General features: G+C 43.2%; 1 protein-coding gene across 2 annotated transcripts; it reads left to right on the forward strand.

Moving 5' to 3' along the window:
- The first annotated feature begins 6,376 nt into the window (after nucleotides 1-6,376).
- ankk1 (ankyrin repeat and kinase domain containing 1) lies at nucleotides 6,377-14,248 on the forward strand. Of its 2 annotated transcripts, XM_035384443.1 has the most exons (9): nucleotides 6,377-6,445; nucleotides 6,904-7,200; nucleotides 7,574-7,856; nucleotides 9,056-9,207; nucleotides 9,759-9,808; nucleotides 10,159-10,314; nucleotides 10,745-10,866; nucleotides 11,741-11,771; nucleotides 11,945-14,248. In XM_035384443.1, the coding sequence occupies exons 1-9, from the start codon at nucleotides 6,408-6,410 to the stop codon at nucleotides 13,213-13,215; spliced, it is 2,400 nt and encodes a 799-aa protein (XP_035240334.1). In that variant the 5' UTR covers nucleotides 6,377-6,407; the 3' UTR covers nucleotides 13,216-14,248. The 2 variants fall into 2 exon arrangements, with proteins under 2 accessions (XP_035240334.1, XP_035240335.1); XM_035384444.1 differs by lacking the exon at nucleotides 6,377-6,445 and having other exon boundaries at nucleotides 6,876-7,200.
- The last annotated feature ends 5,435 nt before the right edge of the window (nucleotides 14,249-19,683 follow it).

Below are 19,683 nucleotides of genomic sequence, written 5' to 3' on the forward strand. Positions count from 1 at the left end.
TGATTTTGTACGGTTGCTGAAAGACAATGGATTGCTCAATATATAGAAATTATCCAGGACTTGCTGATGGCTGTCAAAAAAGCTGTCCCCAGCCAAAGCCTGTAAATGCCTTATTTATGAAGAGAGGATGAAGTGTGTGTGTGTGTGGATATGTGTGTGTGTGTATGCGTGTGTGTGTGGATGTGTGTGTGTGTGTGTGTGTGTGTGGCAAAGACGTTAATTACAGAGGGCCTTCTGCCTGCTATGCTATTTTGGTTCAGACGGTGTCACTGCACTGCTAGTGGGTTCCTAATGAGTTGTGCTGCACATGCTCTTTCGAGCCCAAAACATCTATCCCTCAATAGACAGAGTAGATATGACAGATGTGTCAATGATATGTGGTTTAACGCCAACAGCTTTTCTGGTTAGCGCCATAATGATTAGTAGTGTCGATAAAATGAATGGGTTTTAGATCTCTCCACAGAAACTGCTCCATACTACATACAGTTGAACTGAGCATGTGCTTACAATTTGTCTGAAAGGATTCTAATGATCTAATTATCAGATTCTAGATTCTGATTATTAGAGCGCAATGTCATTGATGCTAGAGATGATTTACTTTGCCGCCATTTTACCTCTAATACAGAGTGACATACAATGCAAAGACAAGTGCACAAACTGATAATGCTCAAGCAGCAAGAAGAATTATTCCATCTTGCACCTTTCATACATGCTCATACAAACGACGGCTTTGGAATTTGCTTCTTGCCGACTCTCTGTGTCTGCAGGGGAACTGCCTGTTCATCGCGATTGCAGAGAGAGAGAGATATACTAGTACAAGCAGCTCAGTTAATAATGTGATATTCTGAATGCGGGGTGCTCATAAATTCTGAAGAAATGCATGCTGGGTCTGTACATTTATGTACAGTTTGATGGGAAACAAAATAAACGGAGTCGGGGCCTGTGGTAATTAATCATTGTCCGTTTGTTAATGGAGCTGACGAGCACAGCTTTGATTAAGGCCAAGGTGAAGGTGTGGCTTCCTTCTGTTGCTGCGCTGATGTAATCACAGTGCTCCCACCTGTGTGAGCACAGTTCAACGTCTGCCCTGTAAAGTCGAGGCTTGAGCGACACGTTGATGATTAATGCCGTAATTCACGAGAGATGAGGGGGAACCGGACGATTCGTGCGGCTTTCTGTGAAACATCGGTAAAGGCAAACACAGACACATACTTACTTAACAGTTTACGATTATTTACCAGAAATACAGTGCTACGAACCAGCTGTGATGTTAGTTGACTGCCCGTGTTTGACCAGTCATAACGACAGGATTATACAGGGAGTAAACTATAATCTTTTGTATTTCATGTTTGTGAAATGCAACAAGTGCAGATTCAGAATTTTTCATCCTTAATTGTAAATATGTTCAGAATTTTCAAAGAATCCCCGTGAAGGTGCATATATTTGCAGAACAGAAAATAATAAAATGAGTCTTTTACAGGCTGTAATGTTACATACAGTACACCTGTCTGGGTTCATGGGCCTGGTTTAAAGAAAGAGAAGTGCTAAAGTGCTGCACAAACAATGACGCCAGCTACTGTACCAAGACGCACATGAAATATTTCCCTCCAGCTAAACAGATAAAATTAAATGCCACTTCTTTGGAGCACTAATATTGCATTCTTATCTTGAATGAATGTGAAACATAAATTGTCCCTTTTTAAAGAAACAACATTTATTTTTCAGGGTCACCCATTAAAAGTTTAAGACCTGCCACCGGGTATAAATCTAATTATATTGAGCATGCTCGTGATTTATATGGTTAAACTCTCATGGGACTCCCTCAGCCAGTTTATCAAGCTACCCAAAGTGAATGTGTTTTTGATTTAATCTCACACTCATGGTTTGTTTTAGTCTGGTCTCTCAGAGGGAGAAATATGACCATAAACAACCAACATCTACAGTGTAACAGGGATGAAACACTATTCAATGGCAGCAGGCAGAAATTGTCTGAGATAATTCATACATACGGACTTAAGCAGTCCAGACAGGCAGCATTCAAGAGAAAAAGAGAGGTGGGTCATTTGGAACAGATGTCAGGGGGAAATCATATTGGGGGCTCTGAATAACTGTTGTGTTCTTTAAGGTGTGAATAAAACACATCAGGCATCCTGAACATCAATGTTAAAACGAGACATATTAAGAAAAGTGGAAAGCATGAAAGATGAATTGTTCATAAATTGTGCTTCTACAGTACAGAAAGAGCAGGAGGGGGTGTGTCTCTGTGGCCTAGTGGCAATCAATGTTTTTCCTTAACTTTACCTGCACTTAACATTTACTTTTCTTCACAAATCCATCAATCAGTAAAATTAATGTGCCAAACTGTGGCCTGGAGTCATTGGTTCAAAAAAATATATACAGTTGAGGTCAAAAGTTTCCATACACCTGCAAAGCAAATTTATTTCATGGCAGTTTTGAGGTTCCAATTATTTCTACAAGTCTTATTTTTATTTGATGGAATGATTGGATCTTATACTTGTTTGTCACAAAAAACATTCATGAAATTTGGTTTTGTAATATATTTATTGTGAGTTCTCTGAAAACAAAAATATACAAACAGGTTCAGAAATAAACATACAGCAACTTAAATTATCTATTTTGATGATGTAGAAAGTTGTGACAATCAAATTTCCTTTGTGGCATGGCCCCTTAACTCCTTGGGAGTGATCATGATTGACTACAGCTGATGACTTCTCTGAGGCAATTTAAAAAGGGCTCGTTAGTCACAACCAGCCTGCACTACAATGGGAAGGTCAAAAGAGCTCAGCATGGATCTGAAAAAGCATATCATTGACTTGAACAAGTCAGGAAAGTCACTCGGAGCCATTGCAAAGCTGTTACAGGTACCAAGATCTACTGTGCAAACCATTATTTCTAAGTTTAAAGTGCATGGAGTGGTTATGTCACTGCCACGAACAGGAAGAAAATGCAAGCTCTCCCCTGCTGCTGAGAGAAAATTGGTCAGGCTGGTCAAGATGCAACCAAGAATCACCAAGAAGCAGATCTGCAATGAATTGCATGCTGATGGAATGCAGATATCAAAGTCCACAGTCAAACGTGTTTTACATCGCCATGGTCTGAGAGGCTGCTGTGCAAGAAGGAAGCCCTTGCTCCAGAACCAGCACCACAAGGCTCGACTCAAGTTTACAAATGACCACATGGACAAAAATACAACCTTCTGGGGGAAGGTCCTGTGGTCAGATGAGACAAAAATTGAGTTATTTGGCCACAATGACCAGAGAGATGTTTGGAGGGAACAAGGTGAGGCCTTCAACCCCAAGAACACCATCCCTACCGTCAAGCACAGGGGTGGTAGTATTATGCTCTGGGGATGTTTTGCTGCCAGTGGAACTGGTGCATTACAAAAAATAGACAGAATCATGAAAAAGGAGGATTACCTCAAAATCCTTGAGGACAACCTGAAACCATCTGCTAGAAAGTTGGGTCTTGGATGCAGCTGGGTCTTCCAACAAGACAATGACCCCAAACACACCTCAAAAGTGGTGAAGGAATAGCTAAACCAGGCTAGAATTAAGGTTTTAGAATGGCCTTCACAGAGTCCCGACCTCAACCCCATCGAGAACATGTGGACACTGCTGAAGAGACAAGTCCGTATCAGGAAGCCAACAAATTTAGTCGAACTGTACCAATTTTGTCAAGAGGAGTGGTCCAAGATTCAACCACAAGCTTGCCAGAAACTTGTGGATGGCTACCAAAAGCGTCTACTTGAGGTTAAGATGGCTAAAGGTCATGCAACCAAATATTAGAAGCGCTGTATGTTTATTTCTGAACCTGTTTGTATATTTTTGTTTCAGAAAACTCACAATAAATATATTACAAAACCAAATTTCATGAATGTTTTTTTTTGTGACAAACAAGTTTAAGCTCCAATCATTCCATCAAAGAAAAATAAGACTTGTAGAAACAATTGGAACCTCAAAACTGCCATGAAATAAATTTGCTTTGCAGGTGTATGGAAACTTTTGACCTCAACTGTATATAATTAATGTACCACCATTACACTAATCACTAGGAATCAAAATACCTCCCTTGATAATAACTTGTTGCAGTAAAAATGAATATACTACTCAAACTTTTCACAAAAATACCATTTTACCTAACTGCCAAAAGATTCATGGACCTGGATAAAATAAGTTCTACTAAAAAAAAGATTTTAATAAAACAATTATGTCCCAAGAATCAGATGAACGGCCCATCAGAAAGCAATACACTCAGGCGACTATCAGCACCGAACTTGATTTGTTATTTCCCGGCAACACAACATTATTTCATTAAATATACTGGCCATCAGCACTCATTTTCATGGCAAGGGAGTGATCAATATATCTGCCAAGCACCATGTTTCAATGATACCCCCTTTCAGAGCAGCCATATTACCCACCTCTCTTCAAATATACAACAGTATCAGTAACCAGCAGAGCCTGACCAAAAAAAAAAAAAAACAAAACAAAAAAAAAAAACACCATCTGGAAATATAAATCCTCTCCATGTAACTGCTCCCAAAAAAAATCCAAACTTTACAATTAAAACTACCCACCTACTGTTGTTTCTCTGGATATTTATTCAAAAATAACCAAAGTCCATGACAAATATTGATTCAGTAAAATCAATGTTTGTGAGGAAGAAACATTTTCATAAATTGTTTACATTCAAAATAGAAGTTCAGGGTGTGTATTGATTGAATCCAAAAACCTTTTAGTTTTCTAAAGTTTAAAAAAAAAAATTATTATTCTTTAAAGTACTAGACCACTACTGAAGGTCTAATGAAGAAGAGTATAGACTTACGTGTGTGTGTGTGTGTGCGCGTGTGTGCTTTGGAGGAGGGACGGGGGGGGGGGGGGGGGGGTGTTTGGACTAAATGCCATGCACAAACTGAATTAATGGCAGTACAATAAATACATATAAGGTCATTAGGTTGCGGCAGGGCTGACAGAGGTCCTTATTGTGAACGAGTACAAAAAAACTAATTAGAGCAAGGATTCTTTCTGTAAATCCAGGACAATGCTCGCTACTAAGCCAAAAAGTGACAAAGATCAATCCAGGAGATGCTGTAAACAGTTTAGTCGCATCCTCATTGAAATGCTTGGCACTCCTGAACTTCTTGCATGCTTAATTTCTCCTTTACGAGCTTCATTCTGTGCAGCATGAACTGAATCCTAATAAATTCACTCTACGTTACTAACTAAGCACTGACAGTGGGAGGGATACTCAGATGCTTAACCATGCATGATCCAAGTGCAGGTGCAAGCTATTATTCAGTGTACAAAGCTATTTAACCCCCAAGTGTACCTCAGACACATACGCATGCTTATGGTCTCCTTCTCCCTCTCTCACACATTGGCATGACATGCACAGACATACGCATACATTCATATGCTTTTCCCCACATGAATCTGTGGAAAATAGTGCCCAGGTGACATTCCAATACTCTGCGGTTTTTTTCCCCTTTTCTTGTTGCAATGTATGGTGTAAGCATGCACGTTATGCGTTATGAAGAAATTTGAGAATCATGAACTATTTCAATTTGTCAAAATATCAATCTGTAGGGCATGAACAGTGTCTTGTGCAAATGGACAAGGCAAATGTTTTAAACGCTGAACAATTCAGTATTGAGCTACTGTATTTCAAGGCAGTGCAAATAAAACATGACTATGTAAAAAAATTAAGCTGCTGGCAGAGCCCTGGCTTAAACATGCGATCTACGCTATAGGACATACTCCGTGTCCAAGAGCTAATGGTGACAACACCTTGAGAAATCCTACTATGCTTTTCAATTAATGTCATATGCCCATGGTGATATTTAACTCACGTTTGACGTCATTTTAAACAATTATGCGTTGTGTTGAAAAAGCAATATAAATGACAATGCACTCATGGCTGCATGCGAGATTCTTCTGTTTTCGTTTTAAAATGGAACAGTAGTTAAAGACCGTAAACAGGGCCAAAAGGAGCGCCTGAGAGTAAAAGGTGTGAAAGCTGCCTCCTTATATTTTTATCGCTCTCTACAGCTTCCCTGGGTCTGCTTTTATGTTCGGCTCTTCTTTTCGCTTTGCGCCGTGTGACATAAAAGCAGCCCATTTCCAAGAACTTATCCTCTTTTATTTCCCTTCCTGCTGTCCTATTTGTGTAATGTGCCAGCTGGGAAAACAGCCGTTTACAGTTCTCACATTGCCATTATGCCGCTCTGCTTTGTTTTTACGTTTCCTTCTGAAAGCTTGCTCTCTTTCTCCTCATTTACCTATTTGTTGAACCTGCAGACATAACCCAGCTCCATTCCTGAAAAAAAACAAGACCACCTTTATTAGGCGTGAAGAAGATTCCACTGAAGCCTGCATCTATTCTTGTGAATGAGCCTGGCTGATTTAAATGATACAGTATCGTTCAGGTATGCCATACACATGTTGTTTAATTACGCATCTCGCTGATCCACTCTTCTGTTATTAATGATGGTGGACATCAACTGATTACAGATGTACAAAAATAACAGGTTCAGATGAGATAGAAAAATGGGTTAAGATGTCTTCAACAGAAAGAATATACAATTTTGAAAAGCCATAAACGAAAATGCAATAATAAAATGCACCAACAAAACAGAAGAAAATGGCACCCTGTTTCTTAAAATCTTTGATAAAAATGCAACATAATCCATAATCTAGGATAAAATAAAAATAAGCACACAAGCACCAGTGCAGGCTGCAGTGATTGTCGTGTACGATTGTCATTCGCACATTCAGAACGGGAGAGTCTGGTTTTTCTCCAAAAACCGGTCGCGCGACATCTCTACACGTAGGCTCAGCCCACGTGCCTATCAGCATTTCCCATATTTCAGTTTGCGCGACCGAGGTGTACACACCCCGCGCACGGAGGCTCGGCACCGGGAGTCCGCAGAGGAGCGAGCGAGCCGCGGTTCTGCTCACCGAGTGGCCGGGTCGGCGGACATCTTAAGGCCCCCATGGATCCCGTAGGTGCCGGGGGCTCGGAGAAGTTCAGGCTGTTCCAGAAGGACGACTTCGAGGCCGACTGGCTCAAGGTGGGGGAGAGAACGTTCGGGCGGGTGTACAAGGTGAAGCTGAAACTCTGGAGGGAAGTATGCGCCATGAAACGCTTCTGCTCATCGCTGGCTCAAACGAGCTCGTACAGGTACGTGCAGTCAACAGGACGTCCGGATCACAATGATGGAGATCGTCCGGGGAAAGTCATGAAGCCATACATTCGGCCTGGGGCCAGCGCTGTGGCATAGATAGGCTGGGTTCGAGCTGTAAACAGCTGCAGTGGGTGTGAGCTGGGGTAGGATCTGGGCCCTGCTGGAATGCTACACTAGAGCAGTTAAGGAAAGGTTGAAAAACACTGTTAAGCTGATAAGGGCGTTTACCAAGAACATAAACATTTCAACACTATAAGTTCATAATACATTAAAGGAAAAGAGAAAATAAACCATAAACTAATCTTTCTCAGTTGACAGTTTTGTGAGGCTGTGACTGTTGAGCATTAATTGCACCGTTGCGATTTTCAGGGAGGTGATTGCGAAGGTCTCCAAAATGAGCGAGGTGAGGTTTAAGTACATCGTGTCGGTCTACGGGGCCTGCAGCGACCCCCCCGCCGTGGTGATGGAGTTCATGACCAGCGGCTCGCTGGAGAGCCTCCTCAGCAGCCACGAGCTGATGTGGCCCAAGAAGTTCCTGATGATTCACGAGATTACCATGGGGATGAACTTCCTCCACAGCACGAATCCTCCCCTTCTCCACCTGAACCTGAAGCTGGCCAACGTCCTGCTGGACCATCATCTGCATGTCAAGGTCAGGGACCCCGCCCCCCCCGCCCCCCCCCCCCCCTCGGGGCAGGAGAGAGATGCGTGCCCCATTGCAATAACAGTTTTTTAATATGAAAGTCGTCTGAAGCAATACAGAGACAGGGTTTTTTTTTTTTTTTTTTAATTTGCCATCTCACAAGTCAGTCCAAGCTGTTTTTTCAAAGGTCTGACAGGCATGGATTCAAACAACTTTTGACCTGCAATTAAATGGCAGTTCTCTCATCACAGTTTGGTCAGCAGCCAATATATCCGATTCACCAGACTGTGAAGAAAATAAGCAAGCATTTAGGCTTAACTGAGAATTATAATAGAGAAATATAACTGAGATAATAACTGAGAAAATGGGTGGGCTGTGTATAGAAAGGGCGTTAATTCCTACATACCTGATTACCCGATATAGATGTGCCTGCAAATTAAAGCTTGACAGTTTGCTCTTTAACCTCACATTCTTTGCTTTATTTCAAATCAAATGTGCTTGATTACACAGCCAAAGCAACAAAAATTGTGTCACTGTCCTAATGCTTTTGCATTTGCCTACAAATGTATATATACACTCAGCGGCCACTTTATTAAATCCATGGATCCAGGCTGCCTTGTGTCAACGTTGCGGTCTGGCGGTGTGACAATGTTCAGAATGTTGTGTTCTTGGCACACATCACACCGCTTAATAAGTGAGCATAATTTGTGGCCACTTGCCACCACAGCACAGCTAAGTATTGCTGTTGACCATGTGCATCCTTTTATGATCACAGTCTACCCTTTTTCAAATGGGTAATTTCAGCAGGATAATGCACCATGTGAGAAAGCATGGACTCTCTCAAGCTGGTTCCATGAACATAACAATGACCGTTTTGGCCGTTTACCACAATGGTCTTTACGGTTCCCAGATCTTAATTCAGTAAAGCACCTTTGGGATGAGGTGGAATGGGAGGCTAGCAGCATGAATGTGTGGAACGAACCTGGAACTGTGTGATTCTATCAGCATGGACTAATATCTCAAAGAATGTTTCTCGTTAAATCCATGCTGCAAAGACATCAGACTGCTCTGGAAGCAAAAGGGGTCCTACCTGGTACCTAATAGAGTGGCCAGTGAGTGTATGTACTGTTTATATTTTCTTACTAACCATATAACAAAGTCACAATTACATATAATTTATTTTTTCTTCTTTATTTATTTTGCGGCAGATTTCTGATTTTGGATTGATTAAATGGGAGGAGTTCTCCAACAGAACGGAATTCATCGAGCATTTGACCATGAGAGGGAACCTCAGCTACATCCCCCCCGAGACGTTCACCGAGAGCTGTGACCCCCCAGGAACCAAATTTGACGTTTACAGGTGACCCAAATAGCACACTTTCAGGTGATCCAACAGCTACAGCCCAATATGGCCCAAGTTACCAAACACTGCCACGGCAACCAAGCGCAACCTGTTACCCAACACAAGCGACCCAACCGAGCAAGAGCTACCCAGCGCAGGGACCCCATACAGCCCCAGCTACCTAATATAGACCAGTCACACCTCCCACATGCTGGTATAATAGCTGAGCATCTTTGTCTTTCCCTCTAGGGAATTACAACTCTCCTTTCACAGATTTTTTGGATTGCAAATTGCTCTAGATAAGAGCATTGGCTAAATGCCATTAGTCAACTGGACATCACAAAAGTCTTTTATGGGAAACTGTCATTCTCTCCTCTGTACACACATAAGGAAGTTGTGATTTTACAATAACTTAACATTCAAAATATCTGTCTTGAAATGTTTTTAGATGTTTGTATTCCACAATTATAATTCTAATTACATTCAGTTAGCATGTTAAATGCTGTTATGTAGTTTAAATAATGTATTATTCCGTCATTTATTTTTTGTCTTAATCCTTTTATTTTTAGTTTTTCCATTGTGATGTGGGAGATACTGACACAGAAGAAAGCTTTCCCAGGTATAAAAGTTTGATAGAACAACTATTTATTCTCTCAATTCACTTGAACTATGTTGAACTATGATTTACACTGGGACTTCTGGGTGGCTTCTCCTATTATAGGCACGGTTCTAGTGAGCTAAGTGGCCCCCAAATCCAGCCCATCCTAAATTGGCTATAGCTGTCATTGTTGGAGGAGAGTTTCCTGAACTTAGCAGAGGAGGTGGCACTGATGAGCATGAATACACATACATACAATTTGGGCATTCTCAATTTAGAAAAATTGCTTTCTGGTAAAGAAAGTAAAATCATTGGAAAAGTAATAAGTAATAATTATTTGCTTCAAAAATCTTCTGCATTCTCTACCACAGGGGCCAATATGATGACAGTGTTAATGAAGGTGTCATCCGGCAAAAGACCGAACGTAGAGAAGCTTCCTGATGACAAACCCCAGGAAAGCGAAGCCATGATAGACATTATGCAGCGCTGCTGGCAACAGAAGTCCAGCGACCGGCCGCCATTCTCAGGTACAGTTACACACAGCACTGCGACTGCCCACCTGTCACAGGTACAGTTACACACAGCACTGTGACTGCCCACCTGTCTCAGGTACAGTTACACACAGCACTGTGACTGCCCACCTATCTCAGGTACAGTTACACACAGCACTGTGACTGCCCACCTATCTCAGGTACAGTTACACACAGCACTGTGACTGCCCACCTGTCTCAGGTACAGTTACACACAGCACTGTGACTGCCCACCTGTCTCAGGTACAGTTACACAGCACTGACTGCCCACCTGTCTCAGGTACGGAGACACAGCCCAGCAACAGCTCACCGATTTTAGTTACAGTTACACACAGCAGTGTATAAATGTCCATAAACATATATGTACATATGTATAAATATGTTCAAGTCTTTAGTTCTGCAGCTAATGCTCATCCTCTTTTTCCAGACACTGTCAGAGAAACTGAAGCCCTCAGTGAAGGTTTGAAATTTCCTGATGTTCTCCATGCCTGCAAGGATGTGTACAGACCCCATAAACTTCCTTACACCACAGTGTTCAGTCTTAATAAGGTACATTAAGATATACAGGCTCCTGCTAAGTTTTAAACCCTTGCAACTTGCTGTCCTTGCTCAACTGGGTTCAGGCATACAGGTGTGAAGCAATCAGGCGCACCGACAGGAATTAAAGTGTAGAAAGTAGCAGTTATATTTAAGGTGTGACGCGTCTATTTATCCTCTTACAGCCTGCAAACATGGCCAAATACAATTAAGAACAAGTCTCCGGCCTTCAGCCAGCACAAAAACTAGGTTTTCTAACAGGTTGAAGAAGTGTAATCACACAAAGTATAACCAAGAATCATAACCAAGAATCATAACCAAGATCACCATGTACAGCCAGGATGTCTCACCTGGGTTTCATTAAACTGTGACCCATCAAAACCACAGAGTCACCTTGAAGAGGACGGTCCTTCAGTCAAAGGGAAACACATCTAGAACACAAAGACACGCTCGCACCCGCTTCTAATTTACAGCTCACCATCTTTGGCTGAGTGACACAGCTCTCCGTGCCGTAATTATCCCAGGCACAGAAAAGTCACTTTATTGTGTTTTATTTATTCTGGTTGTATAATTTTACTTGTCGCCTTGGCCATGACATGTAATACACAAATACAAAAAATGTGATGAGCATTTAGCAATGCAGCATTTCATGGTGGTGAGTTGAGGAAGAGAGATGGCGGCAGATCCTTTATACAGCCTTCTATATAGCTTAATTAAGTGGCACCGTGGGTTTGATTTAATACGCCCATGCAGCCTGACACTCCCTCAGAGCAGTTCTGAATAATGTGCGCTAGTTTATTAATCATTGATCTCAATAAGGAAAGCTGTCAAGCTGTGTTTACCTGTGAACCTCATTGGTCTCTTTTTTTTGTTCATTCTCCTGAAGGAACCCAGGACTAAAATGAACCCTGATTCAGGTCAGTACTGGATTAAGCTGTGGAATTACATTTATATCACACTGTTTCTTTTGTTGATCTTGAAATGCCTCTGCTTTTCAACGGATTTCATCGGAGCAGCTTAATATAGATAGCAGGGGGGAGTGTCATTTTTCCTTGAAATTTCTAAATGTTTCTTGAAATTTTTTTGACAGGTGGGGGAGTTTCCCAGAGGAGTGTCGATTTTCTGTCCAAAAAGGATTTTGAGAACTTCAAGCGGTCGCTGAAGAGAGAGGACGTGCTGGAGGTGTACGAGGAGAACTACAGCCTCCTGCACTACACCGTGGCGAGCGGGGACGCCGAGGCCGTGGAGCTGGTGCTCCAGCAGGGGGCGGCGGTGGACTCCCAGAACGACAGGGGCTACACGCCGCTCGTCATCGGCGTCCTCCGCCAGCTGTACGACGTATGCGCCCTGCTGGTGCAGCGCGGCGCCGACGTTAGCCTCGGCGACGCCGACCGCTGGACGCCGCTCCACTTCGCGGCGCAGAACGGCGACGACCGCATCGCCCGGCTGCTCCTGGAGCACGGGGCGGGCGCGGACGCCGCCGAGAAGGACGGCTGGACGCCCCTGCACCTGGCGGCGCAGAACGGGCACGAGAACGTGGTGCGCATCCTGCTGCCGCGCTCGGCCGCGCCCGACGCCCAGGAGAAGGACGGCCGCACGGCCCTGCACATGGCGTCCTCCTACGGGCACCTGGTCATCGTCAAGCTGCTGCTCAGCCAGGGCGCCGACCCCAACTGGGCGGAGAGCGGCGGCAGCCACGCCCTCCACCTGGCCGCCGAGGAGGGCCACTTCAGGGTGGTGCGGCTGCTCCTGGAGAGCGGGGCCGAGACGGACCGCGCGGACGGCCGCAGCTACAGCGCCCTCCACTGGGCGGCGCTGAAAGGGCACGCCGGGATATGCAGGCTGCTGCTGAGCCGGGGGGCCGAGCCCAACCCCAGGACCCAGCAGGGGTGGACGCCCCTGCACCTGGTGGCCCTGAAAGGGCACGACGCCCTCGTCCCGCTCCTGGAGGAGCACCGGGCCGACGTGGACGCCGCCGGCGACAACGGCTGGACGCCGCTGCACCTGTCCTGCCACCACGGCCTGCCGGAGGTGACGTCCGCCCTGCTGACGGTGGGGGCCCGCCCCGACCCGGCCGAGGACAGCGGCTGGACCCCGCTGCACCTGGCCAGCCACGCCGGCTGCTTCTCCAGCGTGCTCCACCTCATCGCCCGCGGCGCCCAGGTCAACGCCCAGAACGGCAGCCGGGCCACGCCCCTGCACCTGGCGGCCGCCAGCGGCGCTGTCGCCATCGTGGAGGCCCTGCTGCTCAACGGGGCGCGGCTAGACGTGAAAGATGCCGGCGGCTGCACTGCCAGAGAGCTGGCGGAGAAGTGGCACAAACACGAGGTTGTGCAGGCGCTGGACGGCGCGAGCCGGTGATGGACAAGTCAAGCCCTGCACTGGCTCACTGCACAGGAACCACAGCCCTGTGTGGGAACTGTAGTTCTTTATCACCACATGCAAACCCAGCTCTGTGTGGACAATGCTGCTAATTCTCGAATAACCGTTGGATGTTTTAGTTTTGCATGAATTGTTTTTTGAAATTTTTATTGTGATGCAGCAGAGACTGAAAGGTCATTGTACACAGTCGATTCCATAGCCATTTATTCCAAACATGAAAGAGTTCAGGAATCTTGGGGCAAAAATATAACTGTCATACTTTTCCAGGTGATATTGAAACATTTTTTAAAAAGATAACTATTTAATATAAAATGTTTCTTGCAAATTGTTGTGACTTCTTGTAGTTCGTTCTGACCTCAAAATAATTCTGGCAGGGACCTTTGGATAGTTGTTAGAGCATGTGACACGTTTTCTGAAAGATTTGAAAATGTTTCACAAGCAAACGATGCAAGTTTAATGCTCTTTAGCTAATCTGAATGTCTGATATCTAGTTAGGCAGCTAGAGGCATTAGCCAATAGTCCAAAGAAAAATTGACTTTTATAGTATATACTCCAAGCATCATGTCTCAAAAAACATACAATCAGATTTGAATGTAAACTATGTTCACACAGGCATGACTTCACAGGTAGTGGCAATTATAAAAACCAGTAAGACTATTATAATTCATGCCATGGAATTTGCATAGAAGCATTCCTGAAAAGCAACTTGTAAACAGAAACACATTTGCATGTTTAAAATGGTTTGATTCGTGGGTGTGTTGTTTGATACATAAGGCCCCACATTTATGAACCATGCTAGGTTTTCATAATACAAGAACATGCATATACAGCACTGTACCGTGGTGACAAGCTTGACTGCAGGGGGTTGTGGGATACATATAGTGGTCTGGTTGGGCCTAACATTGTGGTTATGCAGTTTGGTTATGGATGTAAATGGTGCTGCATGCATTATCTGCTGTGAGATTGTATTCAGAGCTTTACTGATGAGCATGCTCTCTTTGTGGGTAGTGCTGCATGCATTATCTGTGAGGTTGTACTCAAAGCTTTACTGATGAGCATGCTCTCTTTGTGGGTAGTGCTGCATGCATTATCTGCTGTGAGGTTGTACTCAAAGCTTTACTGATGAGCATGCTCTCTTTGTGGGTAGTGCTGCATGCATTATCTGTGAGGTTGTACTCAAAGCTTTACTGATGAGCATGCTCTCTTTGTGGGTAGTGCTGCATGCATTATCTGTGAGGTTGTACTCAAAGCTTTACTGATGAGCATGCTCTCTTTGTGGGTAGTGCTGCATGCATTATCTGTGAGGTTGTACTCAAAGCTTTACTGATGAGCATGCTCTCTTTGTGGGTAGTGCTGCATGCATTATCTGCTGTGAGGTTGTACTCAAAGCTTTACTGATGAGCATGCTCTCTTTGTGGGTAGTGCTGCATGCTGCTGTTGCTTTGGCCTCATCTGGGACAGGGCACGAATGGAACAGTTTTGCCTTACCATTTATCATTATCCTCTTACTCAGCATTTGCCCCATTTTGTTAATGTTCCATTTTACCTCCTCCTTCTCATGTCACAGTTTCGCTGTGGAGAATATGCTTGTGATTGTTACCTACTGTAGTCTGCCGTTTCTAAGAAAGTGAAAGAAATCAAAAAGAATAATCTAGAAGAATAACAGGAGCCCATATGCATGCACGTAATTACCCACGTGTGGAGTAATGAGACGAGAGCCCTTTCATCAGCTGGGAAAAGCCTGAGCAATTACAAAATCTACTGTTTACAAAGTGATAAAACTGTCCAATCTCGCATAAAAAATGTGTTGTCTGTCGCTCGAGCAACCAGTAACAACTGCTCACCAGATGCAAAACTCAGCACAAAGAAATGGAGCATAATAGAGACATTCCAATCATTCTCTCAAACGTGGCGCGCAATCTCTTCTCTTTGAGTAGGCAGGTTGTCTGACAGAATTTCTTTTCAGCCCAGTGCATTAAATTCATTCTCTGCCACTGAAATATGGTAGCAACTTCCAAATTGACCTTACTCAGAGAATTGTGTGTGCTTGTCACAAAATGTGCAATAACATGCAGGTGTTTTGGGTGAAGAGGGAGGTGGAGAGCAGTACACACTGGGCTTGTGAACATGAACATAATCACAAATCTCTCTTTAGTCACGTAATTAAACTTAAAGTTAATATCACACTATTTCTAAAGCAAAATTATTTTTTTAATCACATCACAAACAGAATTCTAGCTTGTGTTAAGTCCTATTGTTTTTCCTGTCCCCTTAACCTTGGGGGAATAATACAGTTTTATTGTAATATTAAATTTTTAATCTTTAAATATCCCTCAAAGAACATGAAGCCTAGCAACCATGCCTACCAGTGGGAAGGGGGGGGATGCAACAAACAGAGGAGGCTAATACAGCAGCTTGCTTTGGGGGCCTGGGAGATTTCACTTCAGAGTAAATAAATGCACCCACCTCTGAATTGCTTGTTTGCATAGTACCAGTAGCTATACTGTATATGATGGTATGGAGGACTGCAATATGGCAGCATGCCTTTTAAAAAAATAATAATAATAATTCCTGTCTGACAAGCTGACTACACCTGCAGCATGCCGTCTCATTCTCATGGGAGTCTCCTGAAGAAGCGAGGCGTGTGGGCCTAGGGACTGCCTGCCTGTGGGTAGAGGCTGGCTCAGAACCAGAAGCTCCAGCTTGAGGGTTTGAGCGATAACGGTGCGGCTAATAGCAGCAATACTGCAGCGGCAATCCATTTCAGATCTTCCTCTGCTGAGACACGAGCCTATGCAAATGCCTGTGACATCTATGGACAGTAATGGCTGTGCAATTTAGAATCCATTACCAGTATTTGTCAGGAACCCACAAATGGGGATGTTTGCCTTATAATGACAAATACAATTAGCTGTCAAGTGGTTTGAACTGGACCACTGCACACCAGGCTAGATAGCTGGGGAGGAAAAGGACAAATAACACCTTCTTAATAAGTTATTGAGCTCCACACAGCTTCATTTTCAGCCTGAAAGCATATGAATTTCTAGCCTTTCAGTTGCAATTTTTTAAAGTTTATTATAAATGTGTCAAACTGCTATACAAGTTTTTTTTTTCATTCAAGGTTGGGGATTACTTGAAGCACAATGTCATAATGGAATAACTCCCATGAGTGTCTTACAGGTTCTATGTTCTCACAACAATCCAGACAGCCAAGGAGATAGTTAAGAGACAGGGTTCTCTCTCCATAGCGTCCATATTTCTAAATAATTCTATCATACACATTATATGCATGACAATCAAGGGCATCATTTTTCGAGGGGAGGGGGGGATAGGAGAGTTACAACCCCCCAATATTACAAAATAGCCCAAATAACCCCTCCCCCCGTTTTATTTTAATAATGAAATTTCAGCATACTCTATTTCTAACAACATTCTCACAAATTAAAGCAAGGAAGCACACTGCCCATTCATTTTCTTGAAACTTCAAGCACTTGTTATGGTTGCTACAGTGGCACATGTTATTTCTCCAGTGGCACATGTTATTTCAGTTGTTTCGCACTGCTGCACATGAGATCTGTTAATTTAATAAATTAACGTTAAAAAAAAAACTCTTTTCTGCTTTTTTCAGTTTTCTGTGATTTTCAGCATCCTTGCTGTGACTGTTCTGCAACTTCAGCTAATTTTTTCTATTACAAACAGCCAGCCTCTCGGATTAGGAATCTGTAGTTTTCCCTTAAAATTCACCAGAATTGATCATTTCACAGCTGTTCTTTTAAAAACGGCCTATGCATTTCAACCTCCCCAATATTCAAACTAAAGTTACGTCTTGGCATTGTATACATCGGTCATCCTTTCCTGGCATAGGAGAACATGCACGTGATGAATAATGGCTACTTTGTTCACCTCATATGAACCCAACACAGCATGGATCGGTGTGCACTCTATTCAGATCCACAGCACGTACTCTTGCTAAGTTGTCTGTCAATTATGTATTTCCAGAGAGAAATAACCTTGCATGAGTCTGCCAAATCTGGCACGAACATTCCATGACAAAAATTGATCCTGTTTGTCCAAAAAATGGATTCTAATTTGTATTTAAATGTCCTGCTATTTGAAAATTAAACATGAATGTGTTTTAAATGGGCAACTATCATATGCAGGCTCATCTTATTAATTGAATGCTTGTTTTCAGACAGACTGTCCAGGGCTATATTCAAGACCAGCTCAGTCAGACAAGTCTGATTCCAGATCATCTCGAGTCCAACAGCTCTGAAACTACCTATGGGCAGAAAATGAAATAGGTAATTCTTAAAAACACATACAAACACTTTTCTTCTTCATTTTCTTCTTCTTATTGTTATTATTACCATTATAGTCAGACACTTGTAATATCAAGTAAGTTTCTGGGTGATGACGGTTATTAACCTGGCACAGGAAGTGTGAGAGTCAGGCCTTGAAACAGCACTGAGGTGGAAACGAGCCGAGGCTGAGAGCGCCGTCTCCTCTTCACGGTCACCTCTGCCCCGCTGCGGAAAAGAGTTTGTTTATGCCTGATCACCGGCGTCCCTGTGGGTCTCATTTTCCAGGGCTGAGGCTGCTGTTTTTCCCCGAGCGCATTTCCTTCCTCTCCACAGCCACTGAACCGCATAACCACCATATAGGCTACACCCCCAAATCGCTCTCGTTCATAACCACACAGCCGAATAAACAGTGACCACGATTAGCACCGCCATTAATTACCTTTCTCCTTAACTGCACAGCCAAAAGCAGATAAAGTCCCTCTGCATAACCACACACAAGTGCTATCAAGTTGATTGACTTAAAACGCAGCAGCAAGTGCCATAAATGTGTAGCACGTTCCCTCTCCGTCTTCCCCAAGTGTCTCCTGGGTCACTTTTTCCTTCTCACAGTATACTGTATGTACTGCCGGCAGTTCCTAGAATCCACAACAACCCCCGCCAAAGAACGTCAAGAGAGTCTGCACCCAATGCAGACACTGCTGCTGGTGCTCCAGTCCGTCATGTACACTTTTGGTATAACGGTGAGAAAAGTGTTGCCTCAGGGTACCATTAAAACACCTGTGAATTTAACCGTGCTATGGTGCAGAACTATTCACGTTTACATTCATGCCCATTATGGCAAAACCCTCACCTTTCCTATCCTTATGTATTTCATGCCTTAATTTATTCCATAAGCTGGCATTTTTTGTACTTATGGTGAACAATTTGCCGTTTGTTTTGAAATATGTTTACCATAGGATCTTGTCTCCTGTTGTTCTCAACAGCTCCTAGCCGACTATAGCAACACTGACATTTTTTTTAGACAAAAATGTAAGCTTTTCCTGTCCCTGAAGTGTTTCCTAGATAACAACAGATCAATGCATATAATGGATCCAGGGCAGAGGTGCTCACATTTCTGTGATCTTTAAGTAGCACATTAACACCTTGTTCAGGAATCAACCCACAGATCCAGAAGAAAAGTACACTTAACTCCCTTGGCTGGGGACCTTGGATCTTTAGCTCAACCGGCTTGTCGGATATCTTGTTGCGCCATGTAGATGGTGAGGGACATGGTTTTATGCTTGCAGCAGAAATAAAGGCCGTGTCACTCAAGGGCACATTACGATTTTACCTGCATCTTGCCGTGCTATTGACCCAACAGACCTGATTAAGCCCAGTTTGACAGCGAGTCAAAAACAAACCACTGAAAATATTTGACATGAAGATGCTGTTGATGCAGGGATTTCAGTATTGACCTACATTCTCAATACGTTTGCAAGCCACAAAAAAAAGAAAAGAAAAAAAAAAAAAAAACAGATACTAGAGTTCAGGTTTATTTATGACAGCTATGTTCATCCTTTTTATAGCCGTCATTATGACATTATATAAAACCAGCTGCATTAGAATTGGTCTCAGACCTACTGTACATGAAGAAACATGTTTGAATCTGCATTTAAATTTCTCTGACTTTGGGTTTCATAAAAACCAGGTATCAGAATTTTTGGATTTAGGTATAAGGGACTGCAATGCCCACATGTGGGGTGTACCACTGGCTTTTTCCTGCCGTTTCATATTAACCCTGTCACTATCTGGTTCTACAAGCAGGTCTTAAAGCTACCTGTGCCTTTGCAGTGCATCCTTCACAACAAACAGCACAAGAGGAAGAGAGACGTTTTAAAAGACTTGAAATCACAGATCGACTAATCCAGTGATCAAAGGTTACATAATCAGCATGTCAGAAAATATATTGTTATTCACAATGCAAATTACAATATAGTGCACCCAAGTACATTGAGCATTGTTATTTTTTCCATGATGATATTTATCAGGTAATTACACGACAGCCTGAAACTCTGTTGATAACAGGCTGATGAAGATAACGATTATGGAACAATATGATCTACATAGCATTGGCTGGCTATGGTTCTGAAGTCTAATGCTTTCCAGA

Source organism: Anguilla anguilla, chromosome 12 (assembly GCF_013347855.1).
Source record: "Anguilla anguilla isolate fAngAng1 chromosome 12, fAngAng1.pri, whole genome shotgun sequence".
Lineage (NCBI taxonomy): Eukaryota > Metazoa > Chordata > Actinopteri > Anguilliformes > Anguillidae > Anguilla > Anguilla anguilla.